Genomic DNA, 18400 nt, shown 5'->3' on the forward strand with positions numbered 1-18400 from the left:
TCCACCTATGAAGATTCATCTTAAGGATGGTGCCACACCTTTTGCCATCCACACCCCTCGTTTGATTCCTCACGCCTACAAGGAGCTAGTTAGACAAGAGCTTGACTCCATGGTTGCTCAGGGAATCATCAAGCCGGCCGGAGACGAACCTTCACCTTGGTGCCACCCTCTCGTCCCCGTCGCCAAACCTCGTGGTGGAGTACGGATCACCACCGATCTGTCAAAACTTAACCAGCAAGTTTCCCGTCCAGCCCACCCTTCACCCACACCCTTCGCAGCTGTTCGAAATGTGGACCCGAAGGCGAAGTTTTTTACAACGATGGACGCCTTATGTGGTTATTGGCAGATCGAGTTGGCCGAAGAAGACCAGCATTTGACTACATTCATCACACCATATGGAAGATATCAGTATTGCAGAGGCCCCATGGGATTTGCCGCTACGGGCGATGCATTCTGTCAACGTGGTGACGCGGCCCTTCAAGGAGTCACGAATTGTGTCAAGGTGGTCGATGATATTTTACTCCATGACGAAGACTACTGTGCCCACCTCTCCCGAATATATGAAGTTCTCACCAGATGTCGAAAGTACGGGATTACCCTCAACGCTGACAAGTTTGTAGTCGCCGCACCATCAGTGAACTTCTGTGGGTACACTCTCTCAGCATCAGGTATCGCAGCTGACCCGGAGAAATTAAGTGGAATCAGGGATTTTCCAACCCCTGCCAACCTGACAGACCTCCGTTCTTTTTTGGGTCTGGGCAATCAGCTGGCTGAATTTACACCTGACATCTCCGCCGCAGCCCAGCCGTTACGCCTCCTGCTGAGCCCCAGGAGGACATTCCTGTGGACCCCAGATCATCAAGAGACCTTCCAGCGAGTCAAGCAAGCCCTCTTGAGTCCACCTGTCCTCGCCTGTTACGACCCAGCCCTACCCACCGTCCTCCAGACTGATGTTTCCAGACTCTACGGCGTTGGTTAAGCCCTTCTGCAGGACTATGGCGGTGGACAACTCCGCTTAATTCAGTGTGGATCCCGGTTCCTGACGGACGCCGAGACCCGATATACCACGATTGAGCTGGAGATGTTGGCTGTTGTCTGGGCGATGGCGAAGTGCCGCTTCTACCTGATAGGACTTCAGTACTTCACCCTCTTCACGGATCATCGCCCTCTTATACCTATTATCAATCACTACTCTTTGGATGCAGTAGAGAATCCTCGCCTTCAACGTCTGAAAGAGAAGCTCTCGCCTTATCTCTTCACGGCTGTGTGGCGTGCGGGTAAGCTGCTGTGCATCCCGAATGCCCTGTCCTGCGCCCCTGTCAGTCGCCCCACCCCAGAGGACGAGATGTTGTGTTCTACAGCTGCTGCATCCCTCAAGTCAGTAGTTTCATTGAAGGCCGTCTTCACATCAGAAGAGTCTACAGCACCGGATGCAGACAAGACCCTTGAAGATCTCTGCACCGCAGCCCGGGCCGACCCTTCCTACATCCGGCTCGTCGACTGTGTGTCCCAGGGATTTCCATCTAACCGATACGACCTTCATGAATCGCTACTCCCATACTGGAAGATACGCGAGGACCTCTATTGTGACGGAGACCTCGTTTTGTATGGCCCACGAGTAGTCATTCCTGCTGCCCTACGCCGCCGTAACTTGACCAGCCTTCACGACAGCCATCGAGGAGTGGAGGCCACCAAGCGACGGGCGAAGCAGACTGTATTTTGGCCCGGAATCGACGCGGACATTGCAAGTACCGTCCGTGCCTGTGAGCCGTGCCAGATTCTGCAACCCAGCCAGCAACAGGAACCTTTAATGTGTGACGATAACCCTTCAAGACCCTTTGAGTCTGTGTCGGCTGACTTCTTTGCAGTAGCAGGGAAGTCCTTCCTCGTCATTGCCGACCGATTGTCTGGATGGCCTGTTGTCGTCCCCTGTGGTAGTGATACAACGGCTACCGCTACCATCCGGAACTTCAGGCATTACTTCAGAGAAGTTGGTGTTCCCCTCCGCCTAAGGACTGATGGAGGACCCCAGTTCACCAGCCACGAGTTCCGGGACTTCATGGACCGTTGGGGAGTCCGTCATGTCGTGACCTCGCCCCACTACCCCCAGGCGAATGGACACGCTGAAGCCGCAGTCAAGATTGTGAAACACCTGATCCTTAAGGTGTCACCCTCAGGAAATATCGACTGCGAGGACTTCGATCGAGGTTTGTTGGAGTTACGCAACACCCCGAACTTCACCGGACGCTCCCCAGCCCAGGTTCTATACGGACATCATCTCAGGTCTTGTGTTCCTGCCCACCCGAAGTCTTTTTCTCAAGAATGGCAGGCCAAGACTGAAGAATGTGACCGCCGTGCAGCAGAACGAGCTGCAGATGTCGCTGCTCGGTACGACTGTCATGCCCGCCCCCTTCCCAGGTTGAGTACACTGGTCAACAGCCAAAATGGTTCACATATGAGATCATGCTCACACAACTAATTTCATATTGCTGAATTCGAATCTGATATTTGTTTTGTTCTATCAGACCAGGTTTTATAAAAAAATCAATAGGTACAAATATTTAATATTCCATCACGTGTCGTGCAAAAGATGAGATTATCTCATGTGACTGTGCTTTCCTGACTAATTTCATATTAATGAATATTAATTGGATGTTTCATTCTACCATCAGACCTACTTTCTTAAAGAATAAAAAAAATAGTAAATATAGTAACATTATCGCGTCATGCAAGATACAATTTTAAACCTATCACAGATAAGCTCATAAAAAATTGTACCAAAAAACATAAGTTCAAATCCTTTATAATGACAAAATATGAAGTTCTAAAAGTGCTTCTGAACTTTACTCTTTCTCTTGTACAGCTTGCTCTCTTCTCGTTGCAGTGGCCAGCAATAGTCGCCCATCATGTTAGGACTGAATTGTCCCTGATATCTGCTCTCCATTATGGCGATATCTTGATGAAATCTTTCACCGTGTTCATCACTAACGTCTCCAAGGTTACCTGGGAAAAATTCAATATGAGAGTGGAAAAAATGCAATTTCAAGGACATCCTTGCTCCCAATTCATGATAATTCTGAAGCATGGTTGTTACGATTTCTTTGTAGTTGTCAGCACGATAGTTTCCAAGAAAATTCTTTGACACATTGACAAATGATTCCCATGCTTTTTTCTCCAGTGGGTTCAATGTTTTGGTGAATTCGCTATCATTAACTAGTATACGAATTTGTGGTCCATTCAAGACACCTGCTTTCAACTTGGCTTCGGAAACCACACCACCTAGTTTCTGAGATAAGTATAGAGTCCCAGCACCGAATTGATCCATAGCTTTGATGAAATTTTTAGCCAAACCGAGCTTTAGATGCAGTGGAGGCAAAAATGTCTTTTCTGGATCTACAAGCGGATTGTGAGCACAGTTAAACCTTCCAGGCGCATCTCTTGGTCTTGTCGGCCAATCCTTTCTCACATAGTGCTCTGCATCAGCTCTGCTGTTCCACAAGCACAAAAAGCACATGTGCTTTGTGTAGCCACTCTGAAGGCCCAGTAGTAAACTGATGACTTTGAGATCGCCACATATCTTCCACTGGTGTTTCTCATACTCTATAGCGGCCAACAGAATTTTCATTGTTTCATAGCTCTCAGTCATTTTTGTTGCGTGTGCTATTGGGACAGATGGAAGCCGATTGCCATTGTGTAAAAGAACAGCTTTCAGAGAGTCTTTTCCTGAGTCTATAAACAGCCTCCAATCCTCTGTCTTGTATGTTTCAGACTTGCAGAGTTGTTGCATGAGAGATACTGCGTCCTCGCAATAACAAAGGTTGTTTGCCATCTTGAAAAATGCAGACAGCTGTCTATGTCGGTAACGCGCTGTAGTGATATGCACTCCATCTTCTAGCAGGTTACGCTGCTTTAGTCTGGATCCCAAAACCTCACCCTTTCCTTTGGACAAGTTTAGGTCCCTGATGAGATCATGAAGCGCTTCTTGAGTAAATAGTTTAGGCCTGGTATTTTCAGAGTCATCCTGGTAGTCGTTTTCCATTGAGGTAGAGGTAAAATCGGAATCACTCAATTCTTGTTCAGTCGGTGGATTTGGGACTGGAAGTTCAGCACTGTGCGGTACTGGTCGGCTTGCAGAAGCAATATTGGGGTACTGTACCTTGCCTCGTGTCTTGATTTTTATTCCCTTAATATTTGTAAGACAGAAGTAGCAGTCACTACTGTGGTCTTTAGGTTCACGCCATATCATTGGTACAGCAAACGGCATTCCTGAACTTCGTTTACCACACATCCACTCGCTCAGGTGGTTAACACAAGACTTACAGGCTACATGAGGTGCCCATTTCTTGTCTTGGTCACCCAAATGACATTTGAAGTAACTTTTGTAGTTCAGTCGAACAGCTTTTGTGATTGGTTTCTTGAGGCTACCAGGAGTGAAGGCACCACATATGTAGCAAAAACTGTCAGCACCGTTCACACACTTGCGACGTTCCATGTTTTGTTAATTTCAGAGCAATTACAAATCATGCTGGTGTAGATATGCAATATCATGAATCAGCAAACTGAAACAAACAAAAAAGCACAAATCAGGACAAAATAATTGCATAAGTGGAGCCAATGAGCATATAAATTACTGTATGAATAGCATGGTACACTAAATATATAGATATGCTGGTTCTGGAAAACCGAGCCTGATACAGCTATACGAATGTCATAATTGAGTTCAGCAGATACAATTACACTAGAATCAGACTGTTTTGATCCAGAACCATGAGAATTTTTTTTTTTATGTTGACCAGTGGTATCGGCCAGCAGGTAAGGATTCAAGATCGGGTATCTCACCGCTGGGACAAGGTTGGGGTTGTCATGGGTATTGGCCGGTCCAGGGACTACCAAGTGCGTCTTCCTAGTGGTAGAGTATGGTGGAGGAACCGTCGTTTCCTCCGACCTGTGGAGCTGCCAAGTGTTGACCCTTCCCCAGTAGAGTCCCCTAATGTTGATGTCTTTACAGTAAATCCATCCCCACCTTGTGTTTCTGCCCCGGCACTCCGCAGGTCCGAGCGACTCAGAAACAAAAGGTCCGCCCAAGATGAAACTATGAGCGTATAGGGGGGAGGGAGGTGTATAATATGGGCACAAAGTAGTACCTTCAGCTGTGTACCCTTATATTACTCCATTAATTATGTATAGTAAAGTATTACAGAACATGTATTAATTCTATGTAATATTCCCATTTATTGTGCACCATGTTATGTATATAAACTATCATATTTACATTGTATGTATTTAGCTTGTGAATGCTGGTATCTGTACATCCCAGCGCGCAGTAATACATAGAGAGAGTGAAGACGGCCAATCCTTGTGGTGCGGAAGTGAGCTTCTTGGTCCCCTTGTATATATATCTCCCGTACGAGAATAGAACCTACTTTTAAGATAACAAGTGTTTGTGTATACCTTCAGTAGTATAGAACATTTTGGAGTTATCAAGACGAACACAGAACTACCTTAGTTGTTAGTTCTCATATTTGAGTTGTTCAGGCTGAACGTGTCCAGCATATGGGTTAAGCTTCAGAGCTTACAAAGCCATCTGAGTTACTTTCTGAAATTCCGAGTGCTAGTTTTCAAAATGTCCACTAGTAAATAAAAAGGGTCCTATGACAGTGGTAGAAAATATAACAAACCAGGGGACGATGACGAACTAGATGTTTGTGCTTACGCCAGCTAGTGTTATCAAGTTCTCCACCATTTCAGATTAAGGTAAATCTTCACTGTAGATTATAAATATTATGTTTATATAATTTTGGGATCTCAATTCTAAGTGAAAATTTGGTTTATTACTTAATTTTAAGTGGATATTGTAGGGGATACTTTTATTTTGTGTGGATTGCAAAAATAGCCTTGTGCTTCCCATCCAAAAAGTTTTGGCCGAAATTTGGCCGATTTGGCCGTAAGATGGCGTGAAATTGGCTGTAAAGCTTGTCGTACATCTGTCAACCCTGGAGGTGAGGTAGGCGATAATGGCGGAAGATTAATGGAAGAAGTAGAGAAAATTTTGGGATATGCTATCTCCGTTATTATACATTTGCGACGGTAATGTAATAGATGAAAATGATCTTATAATTAGACGTCTTATTAGAATATGATAATAGATAAGTGGTAGGAATGTGGAATGTGAAACGCAAAAATACCGGGCGGGCTAGTTAGCATGCTAACTATCTCCTTTTGAGGTATTTGTCAATAAATGTTTTGAATTTGAATTTGTATTGGGGATTTTGATTGGTAGATCTAATTTCGGCTGTATCTCTGTCAGGGTAAATATTAAATAATCCAAAGGTGGAATTTTTATAGTTATAATAAACTATTCATTGTTATTTAAGATCATGATAATTTTCCAAGTGTTCATTTATTTGCTTAAATAATGAAGAGATTAGATCTGTGAATCTTGTGGCAGCTCTGATTGAGTTGAGTTGCCAGTTCAATAATCTAATTTCTACATTATTTAAGCAAATATATGAATACTTGGAAAATCATCATGATCTTAAATGACAATGAATACATTATTATTATAAAAATTCTACCTTTGGATTATTTAATATTTACCCTGACAGAGATACAGCCGAAATTATATCTAACAATAACAATCCCCAATACATACAGCCTTACTTTACCAAGTATTGCCAGGTAAATTTTTTGAGTACGAGAGCCAGTGTGGGGGTCGATGCATCTTTGGCTGACTGTACATAATTCCACTTAGTCAGCTGTTGTCAGAGCCAGATACTGTAAGTTGTCTTAAGTTTTACTTTTAGTTGAGGTCTTTATTTACACCCATCATGTAGGGACGGCAGTCCTATACACACGGGCCAACCGGGCGTCAAACTACAGACTCTCGCCTCGTAGAGCTAGTGGATGCAAGTTATTGCCAAGGAATAAAACAGTGGATCTTGCACCTCACAGAGTGCACTAAGAAGAGTGGGTGGAGTAGAGGTTCTCTAGGGAAGATATTTTTATATGATACAAAATTTTGGATACAACGGTATAATAATATCTAAGACGTTGATGGTTAAGATGAATTTACAGAGTTCGTCAAAGGTTTTGTTAGGTGGCAACAAGACTGGGTTTCCGATTTTCCCCATAAATTCGACATTACGTGGGAACAAGGAATAATTTCTCACCAATTCCCAACATGGCCTATAGCCTTGCTTGATTCTGACAGTACAACAGTACTGCGCCAGCTGTATCGGTATTTTGTCTCATAATATTAATTTTATCATAGGAGCCATCACTAACATGGCACCTCGCTGTTCACTACGTTCTTCGTTTATGATTTCAAGAGCGGTTTTCTTGAGGAGCGTCTTTTCTCGACCAGCAGTTATGGTTTGTCTTCGGAACAACTTATTTATAAGATAGACTTTCAGAAACACTGTACTCTTTTATATTTCTTTCAAGGCCCTGGTAGTAGAGGTACAAATACCTCATTATATAAAACAATTAAACATCATCCGCGCGGACTGTTCTATGATTCCTGTTGGCAAGAGTTACTCGCGAGGTGTTTATTTGGAGCAGCAAGAGGTTACATAGATAACTCGCAGTCTACAGTATATGTAACAAGAAGTCTAAAGTCTGCATATATCATACTTGTATTTGTACTAATAAACTAATAGAGATTATTTCCATGTCGACTTGTGTACACATTCACTATGAACAACTGGAACATGACCTATAACCTAACAATTCCTGTTCTCAAGTATCTTTCGTTTTTGATAAAAAATCAATTGCAGTGACACTTGCTTAGAAGAAAAGCCCTGACATGTAAAACTCAAAGGTATAGAAACGCCAAAGGCGCTAAATAGCGTTTTCTTTCTCTTGTTACATTGTTAACGGCGGGGTTACTTCTGAACGCAAGACTCTAGCAGAAGGTACGTGAGCAGTACCTGGGTGCATGAGAAAATGAGGAAAACAATTTATTTATGGCGGCTCTCTTGTGCTGATTCACGATTACAGTATGTCTGATCGTATACAAATTTCATTGCTCTCAGAAGAATTCCTTGTATCTTTGAGGCATAATAACCACGTAAAATAATGTATTATCATAATGAAAAGGTGGAAGTGAGTTTCATAGGCCTAGCGGGCCATTAGGACAATGCGGATACAATAAACTGTCGTCTTTTTCAGCACTTAAGGAGGCAATGTGGTCTGCACTGCATTGGACAGCCTGTCTTCTCCACCTATAAAGTTAGGCACCTATTTACAGTTGGGTGAACTAGGAGCGAACCAACGACCCTATGAACAGGAGGAATGCTGTAACCACTTACCTTATACAGTATAGGTAGCAGTGAAACTGGTGAGCTAGTTTTGTCACACGAAGATTGTCTTCTTGAAATGATATCGTGAGTGAAACCTCGGCATCGATCTACAATATGCTCAATGTTGTATTCATACAATGCGTTTCTCAGAATAAGTTCATTTTTTACCCTATGATCCAGCATGGATTGGAGGTTAAAGAAATTAGAAAGGATTATTAACTTTTCAAAGCATATAATAATTATGACTAAGCCAAAAGATATCTTTATTACATGGCCTAACCTGAAAGTGTTTCAAGTTCAACTCACTGATAAAGCAACAAAATATTAGAAAACGTATGATATATTTCACTACTGATCCCAAGTAATTGAAGTTTGGCAGCGAATGTTACACGTTTTAAATAACATCAAAATGAACACACTAAAACAAGGCAATTTTATTCAGTTCAGAGGGGGCCCATGCTTTCCCCACAAGAGAACTACCAGTACTCACATGTATTATTCAGAATTCTGAAGATAAGACTGGATTTCGTAACTGAGTTATTTGTAGAAGTTTACACCACTAGCCAGTTATGTTATGGCATCACTGCACATTAAGTATCTTCACAATTGACTGCGAGGGAAGCTACCTTGCGTGTTCGGCACTTAAGTCTTCGCTAAGCTGGGAAGACCTGTGAAGGATCACAAGACAGTAAGGACGTCGGAGAGAACGTTCGTCCAGTAGGTAGAATAAGACTGTACTATCGTTGCCCTGTAAACAAACAATATGTTAACTCCTCATAAGCCATAATGTGTTACTAAGTTTGCGATAACAAATGTTATCAGTCATAAAAAAAAAATTATTTTGTCTGATATAAGTTTAGAAATTTATTCTCGAAATTTCTGTATTAACCTACAGTATGCCTAACACACAGCTAAATTTACTACAGCAAATTGTGCCAATATAAGCCTTTGTAATGAATTTCTAAAATATAAGTTTTGCTTGATAATATAAACAAAGTTGCAAGACGTTATTAAGAGTGTAACTAGTTAATTACGTTTGAAAGAAATTAAAAAAGTTTTATCAAAGCTCCTGTTAGTAAAGCACTACAGAATATACCTTAATACCTGCGATCGAATAATGTGTGTGATGACAGAGCACACCTCAGTCAGTATTGGCAACAGGTGTCTGACATTACCACCTGGTGGAGTTTTAGACCTTACCCAAATTGCACGTGTCCTCGGTAGTCTCGAGGTTCCCACTGTACGGTGATTTGTGTCTTAGGGTCGCCTCCCTTGTGCTGCACGGCGCCCTGCAGAGAGACACCAAGCCCACACTCAGTCTACAATATGGTGTATCTATTTCTTTCGTGTCAATTATAGGAATGAGAATATAGTGATAGAAATGCTAATGTATAAAATTTAAGTCATGCATCCAGTGGAAGGGAGAGACAAGAGTGTAGGAATTAATTTAAATGCTGGGTCTTCGGAGAAATACAAAAGAATGGGGGAACTAATAAAGACACCCTGAAAACATTTGGAGTAGCCAACCCTCAGACAAAAACTGCACCTTGATATACATAATATTTATATCAGGTATGTGATGTGATAATATGATTTCTTCACACATATATGAATGTACTGTTTTTCAAAATATTCAGCATATTTTTCGTCATCACTGATCACATTTTTGCCACCCCGCATGCTTGTAGATGTGACCAGGTTTGTGCGGCAGTAACCATCAGAGAGGAGAAAATGTATATTGTGTTTGCGGTAACGAAATATATTAAGAGTTGGCAGGTGGAAAAGAAATTCAATTTGTTTTAATCGAAAACTTCAGTTACCCATGGGGTAAAGTAATTGCAAGCTCAAAACCTGTTTCAATAATTTTTCTCGTTAAATTATGTTATTTAAAGATAGAAAGGCAATCCTTCATTACATTATATACATGAACCTTCTTAAAGAAAGAAAATAAGGTTAGAACATGAATTCATCCCTTTCATCCAATTGTAACTTTCGTATTTCCATCTGGCCAGCGCTAGACGATTACACTAAACAGTGGAAATCCCGTCGGTATTGTCAAAGCATTATTATATTGCACAGTAATCTCTCCCAACTGATATACACTTTTCCTCCCACCCTAAGTAACCCCCCGGACACGTATACCCTCTCTTCTCCCTCCCACTCACTAGCGAATGCTCCGAATTTACACTTCAGAGTTCGGGTGTTCAAACTTCAGGGAGAGAGAAGATTGGCAACGCTAAGTGGTAAAAGCAGGAATGGAGCCAACTACAGGTACTGTATATACATTGGCTGTATAAGGACGTTCTCTGATATGCATGTTGGACTGTATACCTACGTTGTCTATATACATGCTGAGCAATTGCAAACTTGCATGGCGATTTAATGAATATCTATCTATCTATCTGTATGTCTATCAATCCCTAAATCAAAATACAAACCCCGTCAAAGGTACAGCTGATGATCCTGCCGGGTATCTGAACCTTCGTAAAGTGGCCCGCACGCTGACCTTGCTCATCCTTTGCCTGCAGCAGGAACCCTTTGAACTCCTGCTGGTTGTGTCCGTACACCGTCACTGAGGGGAAACGAGTTTTGCTGAGTCAGTTGTGTTCTGACCTCGCTAGAGGAAAGGTCACGGTAGACTTAGCTCCCGGGGATAAATTGTCAGTAATGGCTAGTGCTACTTGTGAACAGGGCTGTGCCCTTCTGAGGGCCGAGTTAGTGAAGGTCAAGGAAGAAAACTTGAAATTAAAGGAAGTGACAGCGAGGATGAAAGAAGAAGACATGAGACAAGGAAAGCCCGTGTCTGACGAAAACTCAGGCGAATGGAAGGTTGTGAGGAGAAGAACGACCAAAATGGTAGTGAGAAAAGACACCAAGGAAACGACAACAGTTAAGTGTACAAACTCTTTTAGTCCTTTGATAGACGAATTGGAGATTAGCATAATCAGGGACAAGGCTGACAAGGAAGGTACGAAAACCTCAATTGTTGGCGATTCCCAGGTATGGTACCTGGACAAAGCTTTTTGTGGTATAAATAAAAATAGGATGAGGGTTTGTTTGCCAGGAGCTGGGGTGGGGAAAATAGTTGACAGGATGGACACTATCTTGTCTGGTAATGGGAACAAACCCATTATCTTCCTCAGTGCAGGAGACAATGATATTGGCCGGTGGAGGAGTGAGGAGCTTCTTGATGAGTTCAAGACAGCTATTGAACGAATTAGGTTGAAGGGAAGGATTCCTATCTGATGTGGTGTCCTGCCTAGAAGGAAGGTTGGCAATGAATGGTTGTCAAGGGCAGTTGGTGTCAACGGCCGTCTTGACAGATATTGCAAGTCAATATCATTTCCAGTCATTGACAACTGGGACAACTTTTACGGCAGAAGGGATCTTTATGCTAGGGATGGGGTGCATCTGTCTAGGGATGGGGTGGCAACCCTGGTTGGCTCTCTCAAGAGGGCAGTTCAAAAGATGTCGAAGTCTTTAAACTGCTAGGGGAACACATAGGCACGGAAGAGGAGGAGACTGCAGTGGGAGCGGGTAAACAAAGTGAAAGGTTACAGGGAAATAGTGCTAGGAATGATGACAAAACTAAATTAGGCAGAGAGTTAAAACCTAAACGCGACAAAGAGAGGACTCAGAACAAGACTAACTTAAATACTTAAATGTCTACTACACAAACAGTAGAAGTACGCGAAACAAAATGGATAAAATCCGGGCGTTGGTATGTACCGAAAAAATTGATATAATAGCATTCACCGAAACATGGATAAACTTAGACTCACGTGAGTTACCTGTCGAATACCAAATGGCAGGTTACAATTATTCCATACCGATAGGCAGATTATGAAAGGAGGAGGAGTAGCAATCTATGTCAGGGATAATCTGAAGTGTGAAATAAATAAGGAAATAAAAACTGAACTGAAAACAGGAACAATTTTGATGGAATTAACCAATGGTAGGGAAAAATTAATTGCAGGAGTAATATATAGACCTCCTAATCTTGATAGAGTTAATGAGCGTCTTATTTGGGATGAAATGCGCAGGGCATCCAGGCATAGCAATATCTGTATAGTAAGCGACTATTATTTAAGCCAAATACATTGCATCGACCTTGCAGGAAACTCAGAATCAAAGGATTTTCTTGAAACAGCTCAGGATTGTTTCCTGAATCAACATATAACCGAATTAAACCTGGGTAATAATTTACTCGATTTAGTTCTGTCAAACAGAGAAAACCTCATTAGTAATGTCAAGGTAGGGAACGAACTTGCAAACAGCGGTAAAAAAGAAATAAGATTTCAATTAGAATTTAATGGCAGTCGCAAGGAAAATTCCATTAAAGTCCCAGATTTCGGAAGGGCAAACTTTGATAGGTTGAAAAGGCAGCTGAGAGAAGGGGTAACACGTTTGGGGATGGATTACATGACCTCACACAATGTACCCACAGAGGGTGACCTCACTTTACCAGGAGACCTGACAACGATATCCTCACAAAATATGACTGTTGAGGATGACCTGATCACGAGATCTGAGATTGACGAGTTCCACAACAATAAAAAAATATTGAGTTACCTAATGCACAATGGCAGAACATACCATACAAAAAACTCAGATCAGACAACACTGACCCTAAATGGATAAATAATTATTTAAAGAATGTTATCGGACAAAGGAAGGCTATAAGTAGGGGAATAAATTGTGAAGTTTACCTCCGAGATTATTATAAGGTATTGGCCAGGAGGGTTAAGACCGAGATAAGAAAAGCAAAGAGGAATAATGAACTGAAGGTAGCAAGGGAGGCAAAGTCAAACCTCAAGGGAGTCTTTCAAATGTATCAAAGTAAAACACGAGAAAAAAATGGACTAATACAGTCAGACCGGCGAGCTAACTGATAACGCCGGAGAAATGAGCAATAATCTGAATAAATATTTTTCAACAGTTTTCACCACCGAAAATTTAAACATGATACCCGACGTACCGACTTTATACAGAGATAGTGAAGAAAATAAATTAAGTGAGATAGTAGTGACTAGTAACGATGTTAGTAAGCAAATAGACAAGCTAAAGCCTAATAAGTCGCCAGGTCCCGATGTGATATTTGCCAGAGTATTAAAGGAATGCAAGGAAGAGCTTATTATGCCCTTAGCAAATTTGTTAAACATATCCTTAAAAACGGGTTTAGTACCAGAATTCTGGAGGATAGTGAAAGTAATACCGATTGTCAAGAAGGGAGATCACTTTCCTCTAACTACCGTCCAATCAGCTTAACGTCATTTGTTGGCAAATTACTGGAAGCAATATTTTCAAACTCTGTCTAACTAATCTATAAACATTCTTTTCATCTGTCTTCGAATCAGTGGACGAGGGGCACGACTATGATGTGGTATATCTTGACTTTAGCAAAGCCTTCGACAGAGTCCGCACGAAAGACTAATACAAAAAGTGGAGGTTCATGGCATTGGAGGAAATATTCTAAAATGGATTAGGGCGTGGTTACAGGACAGGAAACAGCAAGTGGGCATTAGCGGCACTAAATCCGATTGGAGTAACGTCACTAGTGGAGTACCCCAAGGCTCAGTATTTGGACCATTATTATTTATTATATACATAAACGATATAGATATCGGCGTAGACAGCAACATAAGTAAATTTGCTGAAGACACTTAAATAGAGCGTATAATTAAATCTGACGAGGACTCCACAAAACTACAAGGAGATCTAAATAAAAATTTCGAATGATCTGAAAAATGTCAGATCAATTCAAAGTGGACAAATGTAAAGTACTTTGTCTAGGAGATGTAAACTGAGAAACCAGATATCAGTTGAACAACGATGTTATAGAGAAATCCAAATGTGAGAAAGATTTAGGAGTAATGATAAGTAGGAATCTTAAGCCAAGTAAACAATGTGTATTTGCTCGAAACAAGGCTAACATAATACTTGGGTTCATACAAAGGAGTGTTAGTTAGAAGACTAGAGAGGTCATCCAAAACTATATCTTTGGCTTGTGAGAGCTCACTTGGATTACGCAGATCAATTCTGGTCACCGTATTACAGAATGGAAGTAGATTCTCTTGAAAGAATTCAGAGGAGAATGACAAGACTAATCCCGGGCATTAGGAACCTTGAGTACAGAGACAGGTTAAAGCATCTTAACTTGCACTCCCTCGAGAGACGTAGAGTGCAAGAGGGATGATATGATAGAGGTGTACAAATGGAAGTCAGGGCTAAACAAAGAGTACATTACAAAGGTACGCAAACTATCCTACCAGGAGCGAACTCGTAATAATGATTTTAAATTAGAAAATTTATATTTAGGCGCGAAATAGGCTTGGAAATAGAGTAGCGGTCGAGTGGAACAAGTTACCAAACATCACCATTAACTCGAATACGCTGAATTGCTTCAGACATAGGTTGGATGAATATATGAGCAATAGGGGTTGGGTGTAAATGGGACTGCCCAGTTTGGGCCAATAGGCCCGCTGCAGTTTCCTCCATTCTTATGTTCTTAACACTTATTTACGTGTACTTCCTCACAGCTCTCTAGTATCCTTCATGGTTTCTTACACTCCACATCCGTAACTGCCTCACAGGTCCTAATACTACCACACAGCTCCTTATACTGCCACACAGGTCCTAATACTGTTTCACAGTTCCTTTTACTGCCTCACAGGTCCTTATACTGTCACACAGGTCCTAATACTGGTTCGCAGGTCCTTATACTGCCTCACAGGTCCTTATATTGCCTCACAGGTCTTTATACTGCCACACAATTCCTTATACTGCCTCACATTTCCCTATACTACCTCACAGGTCCCTATACTGCCTCACAGGTCCTTATACTGCCTCACAGGTCCTTACACTGCCTCACAGGTCCTTATACTGCCTCACAGGTCCTTATACTGCCTCACATTTTCCTATACTGCCCCCTATTTCCCTTTACTGCTTCACAGGTCCTTATACTGCCTCACAGGTCCTTATACTGCCTCACAGGTCCTTATACTGTCTCGCATTTCCCTATACTGCCTCAGGTTTTTGTCCTGTCTCTCAGGTCCTTATACTGCCTCTCAGGTCCTTATACTGCCTCACAGGTCCTTACACTGCCTCACAGGTCCTTATATTGCTCACATTTTCCTATACTGCCTCCTATTTCCCTATACTGCCTCACATTTTTAGTTTAACAAATTTATTGGCAGAGCTTGTAGTACAGTTTGCCTATTCTGAGTAATTCAGTCAGGTCTTGACACTGAGGGTGGTATCACTTCTCACTGTCACGCAGGACAGAGGTTCACACACAAAGAAATACATCATATTCATTAACAACTATAAATGTATAGAGGTCAGATTCAAATGGATAATGTCACTGTTCACTGCCATGCAGGACAGAGGTTCGTACACAAAGAGTTGCATCATATTCATTGACAGTACATATACATATATGTAAACACGCACACACACATATACATACATATACGTATATACATACACATATACACGTACACGCACATATACATGCACACACGCACACATACATACATATACGTCGGTCAGATTCATGTGGGTAATGTCACTTTTCACTGCCATACAGGACAGAGGTTCGTACACAAAGAATGCATCATATTCATTGACACTATATATAGGTCAGATTCATGTGGGTAATGCCACTGTTCACTGCCACGCAGGACAGAGGTTCGTACACAAAGAAGGAAATACATCACATTCACCAGTAGCATATATAGGTCAGTGGATCACATACATTGGAGTCATATTCTAATTGAAGACTAATCAGTGTGGGCTAGCAAATTTGGGATAAACAGCAAGAATGTCCTCAAGCACACCTGATTCAATGAAGTAATTACATAGTTCAAGATACAGTAAGTCAGGTGGCCTGAAGTCTTTGACAGTGTCACATTCAATAATATAGTGTTCAAGTGTATGCTTCAAAGGTTTATCACAAAGTTTACATGCTGAGTGTTCCGGTATGGGTACAGCGTTACTAACTTGCCAGATGTGTCTGTATCCTAGCCTAATTCTGGCCACGACTACATCACATTGTCTGGTTCTGTCCTTATGCTGGCCATACCGGTACCTCTTGTTACAAAATTTGTCATATTTACTAATGCTACAACTGTCAGGTCTCTCTGCATTTCTCACTTCATCTAGATCAGAGTTCATGATTCTGACTTGAATGTTTTTAATTACAGCATTGGACAGACCAAGGTCGCGGTCAACATTTTCTTTCTTACATGCCTCATTGGCCAGTCTATCAACATGGTCATGATACCTGATTCCAACATGGGACGGAATCCACACAAATTCGATACGAAAGTTGTTCTCATTGGCAGTTATCACATTCCTTTTAATATCACACGCAACTTTAGACATAGAGCCTGACGGGCTGTTCATTGATTTCAAAGCACTTTGAGAGTCACAGAATATCACCCCACCTCCATTTTCTTTGAGGTAGTCTGTGGCGAAGTAGATTCCAGTTAGTTCAGTTTGTGTTGTGCTGGCCCAGTTGTTCAGCCTTTGTTTGGTTGACACTATCATCTCTTTTTCTTTATATATTACAATTGCACAGCCTGTTCTACCTGTGTTCGCCCTTATACTGCCTCGCATTTCCCTATACTGCCTCACAGATCCTTATACTGATCACATTTCCCTGTACGGCCTCACAGGTCCTTATACTGCCTCACATGTCCTTATACCCCCTTATCCATCCTCACACCCCTTGAAGGTCCTGAAAGTCTCCCACACGTTGTACGACGAAAGACAAAAGTCGTGTCGTGAAATTTGGTGAAAACATATGCCGAAGGGCTAAATTTTTGGTGCGCTCTGCCTTGTGGTATAGGTGGCTCTCATAATGTTTCACGAGTCATATTTAATCTTCGGACAAAACCGCGACACGACTTTTGTCTTTGATTGTACATTTCCTCATACTTCCTCACACTCCCTTACACCGCTTTACTCCTTTACAGACACTCACATAAGAACATAAGAAGGTAGGAAACTGCAGCGGGCCTATTGGCCCATACCGGGCAATCCGATTTGCACCCAATCCCTATTGCTCATATATCTATTCAACCTGTGTTTGAAGCTATCCGGCGTATTCGAGTTAATGATGATCTTTGGTAACTTGTTCCACTCATCCGCTACTCTATTTCCAAACCAATGTTTACCTATCTCCCACCTAAATCTAAATTTGTCTAATTTAAAACTATTGTTTCGAGTTCGCTCCTGGTTGGATAGTTTGAGTATCTTTATTATATCACCTTTGCTTAGCCCTGACTTCCATTTATACACCTCGATCATATCGCCCCTCACTCCACATCTCTCGAGCGAGTGCAGATTAAGATGCTTTAACCTGTCTCTGTACTCAAGGTTCCTTGCCCGGGATTAGTCTTGTCATTCTCCTCTGAATTTTTTCTAGGGATTCTATATCCATTCTGTAATACGGTGACCAGAACTGAACTGCGTAATCCAAGTGAAGTCTCACACGCACAAGATATAGTTTTAGGATGACCTCGCTAGTTTATATCCCTCACAAGTCCTATTAGAGTCCTCAACACCTGTCTCACCGTAGTAGGAACTGTTCCTGGGGGTGATGTAGATGCCGTAGGGGGCTGATGAGCTCTGGGGGCCGAGAGAGAGGTGACCGGGTAGCATTGTGTCGCACGCCACCGCCACGCTGAGGCTACTGTATGCTTCCCCTCCTCCCACCACCGCCCACCATACTGCCGCCCACACCGCCGCCCCTGTCGACACCCACGCCATTCTTGGGAGTCTGTATGATCCTGAAGATATTAACAACTTCTAGAGTAAATAGAAATTATAAACTTTTAATTAAATAATAAATTGAGAGATATAACTAACTGGAAGAACGAATAAATCAAATACATTTTAATTATATACTACACAATAATACAATAACAGATATCAGAAGCTTTTAGTAATATTAGAAAAAAACTGCACCTATAGAATACTGTACACTTAGCATTTTCCGGGATCAATGACCTTCCCAGAGGAGAAAATGACGCGTGATACAACATACAGCTTCAATTTACTTCAAAACCCAGTCAACATAACCACGGAGAGGGAGA

At 41.8% G+C, this 18400-nt stretch overlaps 1 protein-coding gene across 1 annotated transcript; it reads right to left on the reverse strand.

Annotated features, from left to right (window-relative positions):
- Positions 1–8510: 8510 nt before the first annotated feature.
- LOC121871028 (putative defense protein 3) lies at positions 8511–18090 on the reverse strand. The gene is made up of 4 exons (XM_042373090.1): positions 17879–18090; positions 10739–10872; positions 9501–9589; positions 8511–9048 (listed from the first exon to the last, which is right to left on the reverse strand). Exons 1-4 carry the CDS (start codon positions 18072–18074, stop codon positions 8979–8981), a joined length of 489 nt encoding a protein of 162 aa, XP_042229024.1. The 5' UTR covers positions 18075–18090; the 3' UTR covers positions 8511–8978.
- Between the last annotated feature and the right edge of the window lie 310 nt (positions 18091–18400).

This window comes from Homarus americanus, unplaced genomic scaffold (genome assembly GCF_018991925.1).
Source record: "Homarus americanus isolate GMGI-L3 unplaced genomic scaffold, GMGI_Hamer_2.0 scaffold32583, whole genome shotgun sequence".
NCBI classification, from domain to species: Eukaryota; Metazoa; Arthropoda; class Malacostraca; order Decapoda; family Nephropidae; genus Homarus; species Homarus americanus.

Bases quoted from the DNA above. Each gene is read 5' to 3' on its own strand.
- LOC121871028 (XM_042373090.1), bottom strand. From the start codon at position 18,074: ATGGCGTGGGTGTCGACAGGGGCGGCGGTGTGGGCGGCAGTATGGTGG. The intron at 9,590-10,738 runs GTTTGTATTTTG...GTCTCTCTGCAG, and splicing joins TCAGCTGTACCTTTGACGGG to GGCGCCGTGCAGCACAAGGG. The intron at 9,049-9,500 runs GTAAGGTCTAAA...GTTTGTTTACAG, and splicing joins CGAGGACACGTGCAATTTGG to GGCAACGATAGTACAGTCTT.